Consider the following 16,607-nt stretch of genomic DNA (forward strand, 5'->3'; position numbering starts at 1 on the left):
AAGATTAACAACCCTGCTGCACAAATTAAAAATGCTCTATTATTTGCAGCATGAAGCACACTAGCTGAAGATCCGCATCTTCTCTTTGAACAACATAATTGAATGTCTCTCAGCCTGAACCTCTCGCTGTATTGATTTGAATTAATTATTTGTGCATTTGTAATCTGGCTTCCCCAGCCCAGGAGTGCTCCACGTCACAACACTGCATGGCCACCTCCTCCCCAGCTGTCACCGCTAATCTAGAAGCCTTTGACAGTTCTAAAGGCAATTAATCAGTCAAATGGAATCAGTTTTGCTGATAAAGGAGAGCTTTCCCTGTAAAACTGAAACTCCATTTTATGGGATTAACATTCTGAAAAGTTGGTGTTAAAAGTACCAATTCATTAGGACCCTGTTTGGAGAAGCTGTGGGAGGTGGTGGTTGGTGGGATCAAATTTTTACCATTGAGGGTCTTAGAGCTGGGTCATTGGAGAGGAGCTTGACAATACCAAGCTTTTAGGGATTTAGGGAGCAGGACGATGTTTGGCTGTAAACAGGGCATTAGTGGGTTATGTAGATAAGAGTATGTTGTAGATTGTGCTATAGACATGCTGCAGACCTTCCAAAGCAGAATGGAAAATTTCATATACTATAATTTACTGGAAAAAAAAAAAGCACCAAAAAATCAACATTTGCAAGGAAAAGAAAACTCAGGTTATCTGCAATCCAATTTAACTTCACTGTGTTCTTAAATCGAAAACTGGATACATGTTCTACAGGAACATCAATTACTTGCTTTGGGAATGGAAAGTGGTTAACCCTAAAACTTCTTTTGCTTCAGACCCCTTTGGGAAGCATTCTGAACGGCTGCAATCTCTTCTGGCCCTGCAAGGCCAGGAGAGTGGACACAGCTGTTGGAAGCTGCTGAGGGCAGAAGGAGAAGGGAGGCTGGCAAGGGTCCTCCTGGGCGTGGGGGCGGCGCTCACTGGCCCCCAGGTGCTTACAGATTTGGCACCTGCATGAAGCAGGCCGAGTGCGGGCAAGGAGGGCTTGTCAGGAAGTGGGGAGACCGTGCTCTTTCTCCGGGAACAGCTGCTTGGCACCCATCTATTGTGACCACACAGTAATGTGGGCCCCATGTGGCCACCTATGATGATTTTCTCAAGAGAAACCAGAAATTTGGATTTTCACATGAGAGTTCCTGCTGTTGTAAAATAATAATCAACATCCTAGCGCAGGCCAAGCAAAGAAAGTCTGTGAGCCAGAGGTAACTCACGTACCCTCGGTCTGCAACCTCAGGGCGGGAGACTGAGGACGATGTGGGTTTGTCTTGCAGCCTGTAGAAGGGGAGCGCTGAATGTTACTTCTCGAATTTAACAGAAACCCCTGATGGGACGCCGTCTTTGCTTCTTTTGTTTTTACCCTCACCTAGGTTGCACTGATTGATCACGGCCCTCATTCGTGATAAGTTCTTATCATTGATTCAAGTGTGGTAACATTCACTCATTCATTCAAGATGATGCAGACAGTACCCCACCTTAGTCTGAAAACTAAGGTCTTGACCATCCCCTGCATCCGGCTGTGGGTTCATCCTTCACCCCATCTCTCTGCCTCCTCTAACCAAGATAGCCATGGTCCCGTGGTTCCATATCCTTACTCATCACTCTCTTGCTTTCCTTTTAGATAGTTTTATCTCATCTATAGGTTTTTTAGAGAGTCCATCCATCCATCCATCCATCCATGCTCTATGTATTGGCTCTTGCTGGGTTTTAACTTTATAAAAAGAATATTATACTGTATGTAATCTTTTGGGACTTACTATTTTCAACTAATAGATAATATGATAATAGTTCATTTTTGACTCTTGTGTCATATTCCCTGACGAGAATATTCTACAGCCTATTCATCTGATCTCTAGTCCATGGGAACTTGTCTGTTTCCAGGTTATGCAAATGGCTGCCATTAGCTTTTATGTATACGTTCCCTGGTGCCCATGAGCAAGACTTTTTCCACTCCGAAGTGGAGTTGTTGGGGGATGCCTGGGTGGCTCAGTTGGTTAAGTGGCTGCCTTCAGCTCAGGTCATGATTCCAGGATCCTGGGATCGAGTCCTGCATCAGGCTCCCTGCTCAGCGGGGAGCCTGTTTCTCTCTCTGTCTCTCCCTGCCACTCTGCCTGCTTGTGTTCTCTCTTTCTCTGATAAATAAATAAATAAAATCTTTAAAAAATATATTTTAAAAAAAAAGTGAAGTTGCTGGGCCACAGGGTATGGGAATGTTCAATCTTCAGAGTCAGTGGCAAAGCACGTCTAATTAGGTTGCACCAATTTATGCTCCCACAGTCAATGCCTGAGAGATCTTACAATCCACATCCTAACACATGGTATTATCAAGCTTTCACACTGTTGGTAACTGAGTGGCCATGATTATTATGGATTTGTTCTGCATTTCTGCTGTCACTAGTGAGGTGAGGCTGAACACGTTTTTAATGCTTACAGACCATATTTTTTGTGGCTCATGTTTTCTGTCTGTTTCTGCATTATGCTTTGCTTACTGATTTCTGGGAGTTCTTTGTACATGCTTGATATTAATTCTTTATTGGTTGCATTTTGTAAGTCTCTTTTCCCTTTCTTTATGGTGGCTTTGGATGAACAAACGCTCTTCATGATACTTGGTCACCGTCATACATCTCTTCTCTTCAACCTACCGTCTTCGGGGGTTACTTAAGAAATCATCCCCCTTAGGGGCGCCTGGGTGGCTCAGTGGGTTAAAGCCCCTGCCTTTGGCTCAGGTCATGATCCCAGGGTCCTGGGATCGAGCCCCGCATCAGGGTCTCTGCTCCGCGGGGAGCCTTCTTCCTCCTCTCTCTCTGCCTGCCACTCTGCCTACTTGTGATCTCTGTCTGTCAAATAAATAAATAAAACCTTTAAAAAAAAAAAAAAAAAGAATCCTCCCCCCCTTCAAAATCTGAAAGATATCATCCATATTTTCTAAGATTATCACTGATTGATGAGTATTACTTACCATATGCCCCTTTAAAAAATCAAGGGCAGGGAACAGATCTGATTTTCATTGGGTTTCTGTTAGCTGGTGGCACATTAGACTTGGTGTGCAGTCCGGTTCTCTGACTTGATACGTATTTTTAGTGCTCCAGGGCTCTTTGTCGTTGAAAAGGGGTCCCTGCTGGTGTTGTGTTCAGACTTTATCTCATGTTGTGTCTGCAGGCACAAGAGGGGGTAGGTTCTTCCCACACATCATGGGTTTTCCATGCATGTGTGGGTAAAGGTTCTTCTTGGCAATAGAAGTCACGGAAGCCTGAGGGGCAGCAACCCCACCATGTGGTCAGGCTGGCTAAAGTTCCCCCAAGCACTGGGCCACTCCCACTGCTGCATCACTCACTGCAAAGAAAGCAAATGTGCTCTGAAGCAGTGGACCGCTCAGCAGATGTGTGCCCACACATTAGGAACAAGTGCACTGAGCTTCTTGCTGCTTGTTATCCAGAAACAGCAGGGGGTGCACCCTCTGAAACATTTGCAGCACGGATGCCCAATGCCAACGGATACAAGGATGAGCCTGTCTGGGGAAGCAGTGCAGAGAGAAGCCGGAATCAGACCCTGCCCCTGACAGTGTCAGGAGCTCCTTAGCCACAAGCTCAGCTCACAGATGGCTTACTTGATTATATTCCAACCAAGGTCAGTCTTGACCAATCACATGGAGCTCTGTTTTATGGGTCAGAGCTGTAGCTAAGAATGCGGGGTTGATACAGAACTGAAACTCAGAATGCCACTCCCTCTGGTCATGTCACCTCTTGTCACTTCTCTGAGGACTCCTGTCCTTCCTGCGAAGCTTTGCCCTGAAATGCTGCCTGCAACACCATGGGGTGTTGCCAACCAGGGGCAGCCTTATCACAACTGCAGAACGCAGGGCCGCTCCCCCGGGTCTGGGTTGTGTACTCTCTCCAACACGTCTACACCCCCGCACCCCCTTATTTCCCTCCCCCAACCCCACACTCAGTCTCCCGCTGGGGTGGACTTTGCCCTGCCATCACTCCCCTCCTCTCCCCTGCTGCCTCCTCGCCCTCATTTTGGTGTTATTTGCAATAATGACCCACACTTCCACAATCCCTTCTAGTCAGCTGGGTGGTCTTCACAGCCTGGGGCCAGAGTTCCTGAATCACCTGCAGAGCCTTCTTCTCAAATCAAAATATTCATCTTTGTCCTCATACCTGAGGCCCTGTCTGCTGTGGATTCGGGCCAAAATCCAAAGGGAAAGGTGGTTTGCGTGGTGAGTCCAGTCCCATTGTTTCCATTTTGGGTGGGTGCTTGATCCTCCTGGTCTGTGTATATGCCAGAAAACTCAATGCAGCCTGTCCATTCTTTGTCAGCATCTCGGAGTGTCATATGAGGGACCTCAGGGAGCATGTGTGAAGGTTCTTGTCAATACGCTTTCTGGTGCACATGTGCACCCTTCACTTCTTCTTCCTTTGAGTCCAGGGCACTAACCAGCAGGGACGTGGTGCAGGGGGGTCCATGGTCAGAAGGTTTTGTTTTTGGCTCTCTTGGACCCCAGTTCCACCTTGGTCTTGGTCTGACTTCCACTGGCCTCTGTTCAGGAGTTAAGCCCAGCCTCACCCATGACTTCCTTCCTAGAAATCCCTCATCCCGAGGAGAAGACACAGGGCTTGTTCCTGTGAGTGTGAGGTGCTGCCCGTCTGTGCAGAAAGAGGGCAGCCCAGGAGAGCAGCTCCCCAAAGCACATCAGCCTGTTCTTTCCCAGGCCCATCATGCCGGCAGAAACCTGGCTGACTGCGCATGTGCAGACGGTCTGGTTTTAGGGATAGGATATGGCTCCCCAGTTCCGGGTCCCTGGAGTGATCTGGCACAATGTTAGCCCGCCACTGACACATCGTTTCCATTCAACCTGGAGTCAGCCTAGGAGGTGCCGTTTTCTTTTCAAGCACAGAGGACCTGCATTTAACATGACATTAGCCCACTGCACTATTGAGTTAACTATAAAAGAGATGATCCTCTGGACAGAATCATTGTCCACCAGGCAAATGATTAAATTTAAAGCTTGATTGGTGCTGATCAATAGAAATGAAATGTGAACAAACTCCATGTATCCGCCAGAAACAGCAACTACAGGTGGTCTCCCCCATTGGCATCTCAGGGTATCAGTTCCACACCGGGGGTCTCTGCACGCGTGGAGTCATCCAAATGCACCTTCTTTTCCTCTCACCCCTCAAGTGAATACGGCAGTGACTTGCTGAATCAGTGGAGATAGGCTGGACTGTGCTGCACTAATAACTCCAAACTCGGTGGCTTGAAGCCTCACAGGCTGATTCGCCATGGTGCTGCATTTCCAGTACTGACCAGCAGAGGGGGCTGCGTGCAGCATAGAGGGGGCTGCGTGCACCATAGAAACTCAGGACTTGGGCAGACTGAGTATTTATTTAGTCTTCAAAACTGCAGGGCTTACCAGCGGCTTTGAAGGGTCTTGCACTAGCAGTCAAATGCCTGGGACTGAAAGTCATGTATCCCCCTTTATTTACCACTCCCTCACAGAGCTGCCTCACCTGCCACAGAATGCAGGAAGATGACCAACATGAAGCACAAACACACTTGTTTAAAAACTTGCTAGGTTGGGGCGCCTGGGTGGCTCAGTGGATTAGGGCCTCTGCCTTCCACTGGGGTCATGATCCCAGTGTCCTAGGATGGAGCCCCGCGTTGGGCTCCCTGCTCAGCGGGGAGCCTGCTTCCCCCTCTCTCTCTGCATGCCTTTCTGCCTACTTGTGATCTCTGTCAAATAAATAAATAAAATCTTTAAAAACAAAACAAAAAACTTGCTAGGCTAGCAAACCCAATGGGTTCTAGTTATTTAATGGTATCTTATTGTGGAATGAATAACAGCCCCCACGTCATGTCTATTCCTTTAAGACATGTGACACCTACCCAGACACCTGTATTTCAGAGGCTCAAAGCTATCCCTCTATGCATATAGAAAGAGTATGAGCTTCCCCATCTTCTCCTGGAATTCCCTTCTCAAGCTAGCAGTGAATCCAATGTGAAATAGTCTTATCCAAGTGGACAAATACATTGCATAATTACTTTAAACCAAAAGGGGAAAATTGGTTCTTGATTTAAATTACACTCTTCCCAGCAACCTTCTTTCCTTCTGAACCCAGGCTGGGGGCTGCTCTTGATCCTGGCTCTGTGAGGTCCCCTGTGCCTCGTGGAGGCTGGGAAACACTCTGTCTGCTCTGTGCAGCCTTGGCCAGGTTCCCTGGGCTGTCCTCCATGCTGGGCTGCATCCTGCCAAGTGTGCAGCTGGCTTCAAAGAACAAGAGGTCATGGCATTCGGGCTGTTTTAGGCTCCTGGGCTTAACATTTATACATGCCTGCAGAAAGGTTATTTCAAAGTTGTTTTTTATTCAACTGTTATCAGCAATATACAATACAGTTTATAAACAAGTGTCTGACCTTGTTTCCAATCTTTATTTAAAAATAAATATTATTGACAGTGAATTTTAATTATGATAAGATGTATCTTTTTTAATCAAAATGTCTCAAAAGAAATAATTTACTTCAATAAAAAAAGGAAAGCCCCCAAAGAAAAGAAGTAAATAAAAAATTCCTAAACACAATAATCTACTAAAAATATTTTGCTTTGTCAGAAAGGCTTTGACCCAACATTTTTACATAGTATCCTAAAGATAACTGCTCAACAGTTCGTGCAAAATGAAGACTTGGAGGAAAAGTTTAGAAAAGAAAAATACATTGAAGTAGAGAAATCACGGATCCCATGCATACCGCATGGCCCAAATTCCATCTTATTTGGAAACTAGATGCATTATTTTAGGTGTTCTACATTTGAGTAACCTCCCCCAAAATATGATTTATTCATTTTCCACGTGGACTCTGTCATGCTTCTCTCAGTCTCTCTGTGTCCGTCTGGGGCTGCGGGCCTCACACCGGGTCCAGGCAGGTCATGTGGGGCGGCTGAGGTGAGCAGGATGGCCATGTCTGTCAGTGCCCCACCAGCAGGCGAAGGAACTTATGCAGACCTAGCAGGAGCAGGGACAGGAGTGGGTCTGTGGCCGAGCTAGGGCCAGTGCCTGCAGGGGATGAGAAAATGGGCACAGTGAACGCCTGATGCACGAGAACCTAGTGGCCATGAGCAGACCAGAGAGAAGCTGGGCATGTAGCTGATGCTTGGTAGCGGTTCCCTACAACAAGGAGGCATTTTGCCGTTTGTTGTTTTCAGACCACCCGTTTTAGACGCCTACTGTGTTCAGACAAAAGGTACCCTGGCCTGAAGCTGGGTGAGTTAGATTGCAGTTCTCAAGTCCACGTTGTTATTTTAGCTAAATAAAAAGACAGTATACTCCCCCCACCACCACTCCCCTCAACGTATACTGCAAAGTACCCTCTGCAGGAAAGCCCCAGCTTCCCCTCTTCTCTAGGGAGACTCCACGACTTCACATGGCTCCAACCCCTCCAACCCCTGCCTGAATCGCACAGTTTAGCATTACAAATGCTATCTTAGGCATCCTGATGTTTCCGAGTCCTCTTCCCATGTACAGTCAGTGGAGCCCTTGGGGTCAAAGTGGGGAGCTCAGAAATCACTGGTTGGTGGAGGTGAGGGAGCTGGGTTCCTGGAAGAGTGATGCCTGCACAGTTCTAGTGGGAGGTCACTTCCATCTGCTTCTCCGGTGCTGCCATGAACTCGGGCCCCTGGCCCACCACAGGAATGATGACATGTGTCTTCATTCTGCCTCTCCTGGACAGCCTGCTCTGGCTTCCTGCCCATCTGTCATCAGGGTCTATGTCTACTAGAGGTCTCTGGTGTAAGCTGGGACAGGCCTACCTGCGAACCCCAGGCTTTCGTTGGAAGGTGGGACGCCCCAGGGGTCCTGAGAGAAGCCAGTGTAAAAGTGCTGCCCAAACCCTGGGGAAAGCACTGCCCCTAAGCCCTGCTTAGGGTCTGGCTTCCTGAATGTAGACGGTTTCTAGCCCCAGCCTGCTCACTGGCACCCCCTGGAGGCCTCTCTCTTCCCTTCACTCCCGCTAACCAGCTGGGCTGCAGCTCTGCACCTGGATGGAGAGAGGCGGCCCTTCCCTGCGCCAAGCAGGCCAGGGTTCTGGTTTTCCTGACCAGGCTGGGCCTGAACCTATGACCTGCCCCTCTCTCCAGTTGAAAGAGCCAGTAATCTTCTATTCAAGGTGTTTCCCCCAATCACAAATCCTTCTTGCTCTGGAAATCACTGTGTTCTGGGCCCATCTCCCTTGGTAGAAGGAGGAGGATGGGTCAATGATCCAGGGGCCACTCCTGCTGCAGACTCCGGGATTCCATCTGCCCATTTTGGGAAACAGGCTATGTTCGAACATCTGAATGGAAGCGGGGTGGGGGCCGTCTGTGGAGCGCCTCTCGCCCACAGTGAATCGTTTCCAAGCACAGTCTGAGAACCCATGGAGAAGCATAAGGACAGGACAAGTCCAAGTGTGCGGACCTTCCTCTTCAGACACTGATTTTCCACACAGGTGTTGCTACTGGCCATCCTTGCAGCCTGGTCGGAGTGGTCCTGGGCATCTTGCCATCCATCAGTGAGGAGGACCAGGGTATGCTGGTCACTCCAAAGACTCGGTTGGGTCCTCCTTTGCTGCTTTTCACTGGGGGATGCAGCGGGCAGAGCGCTGCCTCTTGGGCACCCAGGTCTCACATGCCCAGACTGGGACCATTGGCCTCCAGATCTCCTGGCTCAGATCTTTGTGCTCCTGCAAACCCTGACACTCAGGCAGAGGCAGGTGGGACCAAACAGCCACGTGAGACATCGGAAAGCAGAGGAATGTGCACAGCAGAACAGAGACCCTCGAGGGATGCAGGGGCAGGAGAAAGGGCAATTGGGCTCGTGAGCCGGACAAGGTAAACGTCACCTGTGGAACTCTGTGCATAGGAGATGCGAGGAGAAATTTTAATTTTCCTCCAAATACTGCTGACTGGACTTTCGAAGTGTCACATTATCACCGCCTCCCATTGCCAAGTTTTAGAATTGCACGAGACTTCCCAAAGACCCTGGATTAAAACAATCAGCCTGCCATTCATTGCTGGGCCAGAGTGGAAGCAGCAGGGGCTGGTGGGTCCTGGAGGCCAGTGCCTGGGGCCAGCAGACGCCAAGGTCTCTGGTGTCTCTGCTGATGGATGTCTGTGGGGGGGGAAAGCCAGGTTTTGGCTCCTGGGTGACATGTCATCCACTCTCTGGCCTAGTGTCACCAGAGAGGGGGCCCAGGGTGGTGGTGTCGGGCAGTGGGCTGGCACCTGGGAGAGAGGCTTCCGAGCCAGCCTGCTGTGTGTCCTGGGTGTGACCCGCGTGACTTGCTGTGTGACCCTGTACCTCTCCGGGTCTTGTGCCACACTCCATAAAGTGGAGATGTGCATACTCATGGCTCCATACAGTTAACAGGCACTTGGCATGATGCACAAGGTTGGGGTCAGATCAAGCAAGGTCACAGTGGCTGACTGCAGGAATGACCACACTCTCCTTCCCTCATCTCTGCGATCCCCACAGCTGCACCCTATGGTGGTGTCCCCGACACCCCGGGCTAGGTCACATGACTTGCTTTGGCCAATGAACATTATCAAGTATGAGGCAAGCCAAGGCTTGCCTTTCCTCTGTGCCTCTTGTAGCCTGGGACCAAGCCTGGGCCAGCCTGCAGCAGGACAAAAGCCATGAGATGTCCCTGCTCAGCCTGTCTAGTCCAATCAGTCCTCAGCTGAAAGTTCAGCTGTGCAGAGAAGCATGAGTGAGCCCAGATGAGAACGGCAGATCACGAGCTAATGAATGAATGGTTCTCACATTACACCAAAGCCTCCGAATTTTCGAGTGCCCTGTCACACAATCATGTAAACATCAGTGCCTCAAACACAGTCAGTTGCTTTGCAAATAAATCTTATCGAAAAGGGTAACATAATCACTTTTCTGAAAAGCGTTGGAGAAAAACAGAATGTGGGAGGTTGTCGTTTGCTCAAGAGGAAAATTTCCCAAGAGAGAAGAAGCAGGGCAAATGATCTCCCCAGCCCTTTCTTACAAGACAGACGGACGTCCCTGGATCTTTGGTGGGAGAAAGACCGAGTTTTTGTTTGGAATGTTTTGGAATGTTTTGTTTGAAAGTTTTGGAATGTCTTGCCAATCCTCACTGGATATACAAACACACACCCGGCTTCCCGAATGGATCAGGGCCGACAGAGCAAGACTGACTTCCAGGTTGGCCCTGGAGGAAAAGGGCTCTTTACACCAGAGGGGGCAATTCAGGATGCTGGCAGTCCAGTGTTGCCCTCCCCAGGTGCCAGCTCCTGGGAGGGACAAGGACGGTGAGCATGAGGCTGCTGGGCCCCCCTCAACAGCTGCTGCCCCCAGCCCTGTCTTCACTTTCCTGGAGTGAACCAGGACAGCTCACTGTGTCGGGGCCCACTTTCCCCGGGCAGGGCCGGGCATGTGCCTCAGCTGGGGTAGGATCTCCAGTACTGGCCTCTTTCATTATGCCGAGAGCGGCGGCTCTGTTCCAGGGGGCCTGAGGCTGCTGCGCAATGGGATACGGCCCGTCTCTGTATCTATTTCCTCCCTTCCCCAGGACTACAGGAATAGCACTGGAACACGCAGAAGTTTATTTGTCATGATTAAGCTGGAAAATCAGGCTGCTTCCAATCAGGCTGGAAAATCAGAGGTGAGGGAAGCCCTCTGACAGGATAGTGGCTGATTCATTCTTTAATTTAACAAGTAGCACCGTTTTGCTAATCATTCTTAAAGAAATCAAAGCTGCTTTTGCTCTGTGAATATTAACTTTTATCCTTGAGAGGGTGAGCGGGATAAGACGCCTCCTGGAGCCATTTAAGAGGCTCCTGAAGAAGCCAGTGGGGGCCCTGAGCCCCCATGGGCACAGCAGAGGTACCAGCCAAGCGGCTTCTGGCCGGGAAGTCCCACTTTTCCATGGACACAACAATGGCAGAATGCCAAACGCCCCGTCAGAAAACAGCACGGGCTCTCTGAGGCCATCTGAGGCCTCGTGACAGAGGTGCAGGAGGAGGTTTTTCTTGGGTCATCTCCTGGGACCCCTGCCCTGTCCACAATGTCTGGAGGCTGAGCCCATGAGTCAGGTTCCTGGTGGGGGAGGGCCGACAGGGGAAACAGCAGGACACCCCCACTACATCCCAGATGCCCACAGGCGTGGGAGCCCTGATGGGACCGCCCCCTCTCTGTGGACATCAGAAGCAGGTGAGCTGCTCCCCGGCTGGCCGAGGGGGTATGGCTAGCCAGGGAAGCCACCGTCTCCCCTCCATGGACCCTGCCTGCCCTTCCCGGGTTCGCTGTCCTCGGGAGTAACTTCTGCCCTGATGTGGTCTGTAGCACCTGCCACGCAGCCGTGGACAGGAGACAGCTGCAGGCCTGCGGGTGGCCTGGCTGCTGCCGTGGAGGGGCTGGCCTGAGTCAGCCTCCGAGTCCAAGGCTGCTCCGAGGCCATTTTGTTTTTGTTTTCGCTATAGATTAAAAACCAAAATGTGGTCCCAGTTTGCAAAGAATAAATAAAACTCAGATACATTTGAGGCCTGGCTCTACCTACCTAAACAGATAACTGGTTGGTTCTGGCCCTCAGGGCCTGGGCTCAGGTTCACTCTGAGGGCTGACAGCACAATGCTGGGCCCTTCCCTTCCCAGAACTGCCCTAGAATATTCCACGCTGAGTACAGGTGGCCAGAGAACTAGTCTGGTCTCCACAGACAAGCCAGCCCACCAGAGAACAAGGGTAGCCTAACGTAAGGGCTGTGAGGAGGGTCGTGAGGACAGTCCCCTCCTCTACGTCACCCAGAGCAAGGCACATGAGTCTGTTCTGCACTTCGTGCTGTCATAACACCTCTTTTAAATACAGGCTTCTTGGCTAGAAAAGTAGGAAGCCAAGTGAGTGACCTGGATGAGGCCTTTCAGCGCTGATGTCCAGTGTCGGCCTTTCCCCTTTTGCTCTGCCTCCAAGTGAGAGGGGAGGGCTGGCCCCCAAGAGGCAGCAGCCTACGTGTGGCTGGTCTTTATGGGCTGGCCTCGGACCTCCATGTAGCCATGGGACAGAGGGCTGTCTGCCTGGAGCAGCCAGGGATGGCCTGGCCTCACTCCTGTTCCCATCAGCAGCCCCACTCCCTCCTGGACCCGAGGCAGAGGGGGTCAAGCCCCGGCTGAAGGAGAGGGTCCCTCGTAGAGCATCCCAGGGCCAGGGTGCAGGGGGCTTCTCTCTGGGTTTTTAGGTGCTTGTGAAGTGGAGCAGAAAGGACATGTAGGCGTCACCCTGGCCAAGGTGGAGACGCCTGACCCAGAACATCAGGCCAGAGCTGCAGGCAGGGTCGCGGCGCTCCTGCGGGCTGTCCTCTCCCTCTTCTTCACCACCCCACCCCCTTCTCCAGCCCCACCTCCCTGGCCAGGAATCCCCAGCTCCCACAGAGCCCAGGGGCAACAGCAGGGAGAAGGAAAAGGGAAGAAGCCACTGGAGGCTCAGTAAGGTCTGCAGAGGGGTCTGGCTTGTTGCACACAGTTCTAAAAAATTCTAAATTATAATCCGGCATGCAAAACCGGGGAGGAGGCTTTTACATGAAAGCAGAGGTTTGGGCGTCTACTGCCAACACCCGAGTCCCAGCCACCCTGGGCATGTACTCCTCCCAGCTACACGGCCCATAGCTGGGGGCTCTTCTCAGCAGGACTCTGCTGCTCATTGCTCCTTCCCTAACCCCAGCTGGACCAAGGATGGATGCCAGTAACCCCCCGGCCCTCGAGCACTTGGGGCTCCCTTCGCTCAGCCAGCCTCGCTCGCCTCCACCACCCAGCCTGGCGCTCAGCAGCCCCTGACTTTGCAGCCCCTGAGCCAGCTCTGTGGCAGCATCCAGGAGGCCGGGCCTTGGTCCTGCCTTAGTTTGTATCTTGTGTGAAGACAGACACTGGCCCTCCCCGCTCTGATACTCCTGACTTGCGCATGGCCACCAGCACCCACGCCGCCGCCGCCGCGGTTCTCTGCCTCCTCCCCAGACGCCACGCCGAGCAGGCCACGCAAGCCCGCCGCAGCTGAGTGGGAAGAGGCCAGCCTTGCAAGGAGGCAGCTTCCCTTGTTGGCGTTTTAATTAAAGCCTCTTCATGGATATTTATTCAAAGGGAGTCAGCAAGGAATAACCGGGCACCAACAGAATTGGACAGAATTGATTTCTGCCATAAAATTAATGCATGCCGGTAACTAGGGCAGAAACTAGGCACAACCAGTGCAGTTGGGCTTTAAAGGAAACGGAGATGTTGGGAAGGAAAGCTGAGCGTGGAAGGAAGAGCTCCTGGAGAGCAAATGGGACGAGGGTCCCTTGGTCCCATGTTGATCCGCCCTGCTGCCTGGCCTGCCCCAGGCCTGGGTGGGAAGATAAGCTGTCCTCCGGCAGCCTCAGTGTCCAGCCAGAGGGAGGAGCCCTGGGGTGAATAGAGGCAGAGGCAGGGGTGGGACACTGGTTTTAGCCCTTGCTTGCTGTGTCTTCTGTGCACGGCCCCCGCGCTCCCTAAAGCATCTTCCTGTCTCCGTCACCACCCGTTGCTCATCTCCCTTTTTCAGACACACCTGGAGAGCTCTCTCCAAGGTGCAGAGCCCCTCTGCTCTAGGAGAAAGAGCAACCATCTCAGGGCTACAGCTGGGCTTCTCTGGGACACTCCCTAACAACCTCACCTTTGCTGCCCCCCTGCCAGCCGACCTGCTCTCCAGTCCACCGTTCTCTGTGAGCACCTGCAGTGGACTCTGGGCTCACCCTGCGGCACCTCTGTTTCCTTTGTCTAGTTCTGACCTGTGCCTCAAGTCTGCAACCAGTGCTACCTCCTCCAGGAAGCCCTCCCTGAGAGCCCCGGCACAGAGGGCTTGGGGCAAGTGTCTGCACTGTTCATGGGGCCCTTTGTCTCTCTACCACTTCTCTCCCCATTACCATAAATGCCTTTCTTACAATATGGCCTGCCTTGGTGGAAGCCCAGGCAGCAGAGGGCTGGCCTCAGACCTCCTCCTCTCCTCTGCCTCGGCAAGCAGCCCCGCCCCCAGTGAGGCATGGCGATCTGATGTGGGAGCGGATGTCCAGCACTGGGGAGTGGATGGCCCGAAGAAGACCCAGCCAGGCCCAAGCAGAGAGAGGCAAGCACCTTCAGAAAGAGGACAGCAGAGCTTGCTAGCCCGTGTTAGGGCAGACACTGTCACAGGATAGTACATTAAATGCAATCGTCCTAACTGCGGGAGTTGCCATTTCACTCTACTTCATGGGGGTGGGAGAGGGTGGGGGCGGGGGTTGAGATCCAGAGCCCTGAAAGTACTCAAGGCCTAGGGTTGCCAGAGAAAATACAGGACACCAGCTCAGTTTGAATTTCAGGTAAACAATGAATAATTTTAAGTTCATGTATATCCCAAATACTGCATGGGACCTACTTGTACTCAAAGGCTATCGTTTGTTTCTTGTGATTCAATTAACCGGGTGTCCTGTATTTTCATTTTTTAAGTCTGGCCCTACCAAGGGCCAGATAAATGGCACAGTCCAGACTTATACCCAGACCGTCCAGCTGCTGTCCACACACCAACCCCCTGCCTAGACTACCTCTCAGAACCAAAGAGCAGGAGCGCTGCTCCCTTCCCACCATGCCCCAGCTGGATGCCAGCCCCAAGCTGCTTCCGAGGGAGATGGCGTAGGAGGAGATGTTCTTCTGTATTTTAACCTTCATAATGGCTTCTTAATGTGGCCACAACTTTGTTGTGAACTCCCTTCCAGCTTCCTATTTCTTTTGAAATGAGATCTCGCTCCAAATGATCCCTTAATGGTGTCACTTAATGAAAATGGTAAACTAGTCTTTCCGTGTTGTCAGGAGGCCAGTGTTGGCAGAGCCAGGGATAGCCCTGATCACGGCGACCATCAGGGTGCACCCCGGGCGGGGGGAGGGGGGCTCCCTCAGTGCCGGGCCCATCCTCATGGGGGATCCGCCACTCTCCATCCGGATTCTCTGAGCTCTGAGGCTGCAGGGTGCTAACAGCACACGATTCTGGGTTCTCTCCTTTTATCCTCTCAGTGGCCTTAGGAGGTAGAAGCCACTTTCTCCTCACCCAGGTGAGACCCAGAGAGGTTAAGGGGCTTGTTAAAGTTGCACAGCGGGTAGGCAGTATAGGTATAGGAGTTAATCTATGGTGTAGCTGTGAGTGGAATCTCGGCTCCTTAGCCTGAGGGACGCTCTTCCTGACCCCACTCAGGGATCCCTCTGCCTCATCTGCTTCTACAATGCTTCAGGTACACCCACCTCCAGCAGACTGAGGTGCTGCATGGAGGCCGTTCACACTGTCCCCTTTACTAGAGGGCCCTGCTCTGTCTCCTCTGGCTGCCCACAGCCCACTCCCCTTCCCCAGCCGAGCCCAGCCCAACCCAGAGGCCCTTACAAGGTGACCTCCAAGACAGTTCTCCTGTCGCATACTACCCCCTGCTGAACTGTCCTGGCCCACCCTTGCCTGGTCCTGGTGTAAGGACCTATTTAGCCAGAGGCCTCCATCAAGGTTAAACAATAACGTTGTTTAACCCTTAAACGGGTCGCTGCTCCCCTTCCCCCAGGGGACTTACTTAAAAACAAGTATTATGCTGAGTGAAATAAGTCAAGCAGAGAGAGTCCATTATCATATGGTTTCACTTATTTGTGGAGCCTAACAAATAGCATGGAGGACATGGGGAGTTAGAGAGGAGAAGGGAGTTGGGGGAAATTGGAAGGGGAGGTGAACCATGAGAGACTATGGACTCTGAAAACCAATCTGAGGGGTTATAAGTGGTGGGGGGTGGGAGGTTGGGGGAATCAGGCGGTGGGTATTATAGAGGGCACGGATTGCATGGAGCACTGGGTGTGGTACAAAAACAATGAATACTGTTATGCTGAAAATAAATAAAAAATAAATAAAAAATAAATAAATAAACAAGTCCCGGAAACCAGCCCCAGGTAACAAAGCCCAGATACAAGGGTGGGTCAGTCCAGGTGGGGACATCTGATCAGTGGGGGGTTGCATACTGTCTCCCTAGCTACGAAGGAGTATGGGCCCCACCCTTTGGGAGCCTTTTGGGCGCCAGTTCTAACCAAGGTGATAGGCTAGGTCAAATGTCTACTATAGGGTAGACTGTAATTCAGTTGGTCACCTAGCATCACTGTGCAGCTTTCTCTGTGTGTTACAATTTCATTGACCACCTGTGCATGGCCAGGCCCAACCACATGGCCTTTGCCCTTAAAAGTTAGTCTGTGAAACAGAGAAAGGTCGTCCTCTCTGTAAGAGGCGCAGCCCTGGCCCGTCAGTTTGATTCTTGATGCTTGACACGAAATAAAGCTTTGCTTGACCTTCGCTTTGTATCAGTCTTGCTCCTTTAATCACGGATGCATTATTAGGGGACCTAACACCTGGACCCTCCCTCTCACCAAATCACGGTCTCCTGGCAGGGCAGGGATGTTCCTGACTCCCCACATTCACTGATCCCAACAGCCAGGCACCCACTCAGTCAGAAGCCACAAGCGCCCTTTTCAAATGCAAAGCGCCCATCACACCCTGGCCCCCCAGGGGCTCCATCCCAGCT

At 51.6% G+C, this 16,607-nt stretch overlaps 1 protein-coding gene across 2 annotated transcripts in view; it reads right to left on the minus strand.

Annotated features, from left to right (window-relative positions):
- Positions 1–6,571: 6,571 nt before the first annotated feature.
- The window catches only part of VSTM2B (V-set and transmembrane domain containing 2B), a 28,444-nt gene continuing 18,408 nt past the window's right edge, over positions 6,572–16,607 (minus strand). For both annotated transcript variants that reach the window (XM_032326062.1, XM_032326063.1), the window contains one exon: positions 6,572–7,090. In XM_032326062.1, the coding sequence (XP_032181953.1) occupies positions 7,002–7,090 (89 nt within the window). In that variant the 3' untranslated portion in view covers positions 6,572–7,001. The remainder of the gene's footprint in view (positions 7,091–16,607) is intronic.

This window comes from Mustela erminea, chromosome 19 (genome assembly GCF_009829155.1).
Source record: "Mustela erminea isolate mMusErm1 chromosome 19, mMusErm1.Pri, whole genome shotgun sequence".
Classification (NCBI taxonomy): domain Eukaryota; kingdom Metazoa; phylum Chordata; class Mammalia; order Carnivora; family Mustelidae; genus Mustela; species Mustela erminea.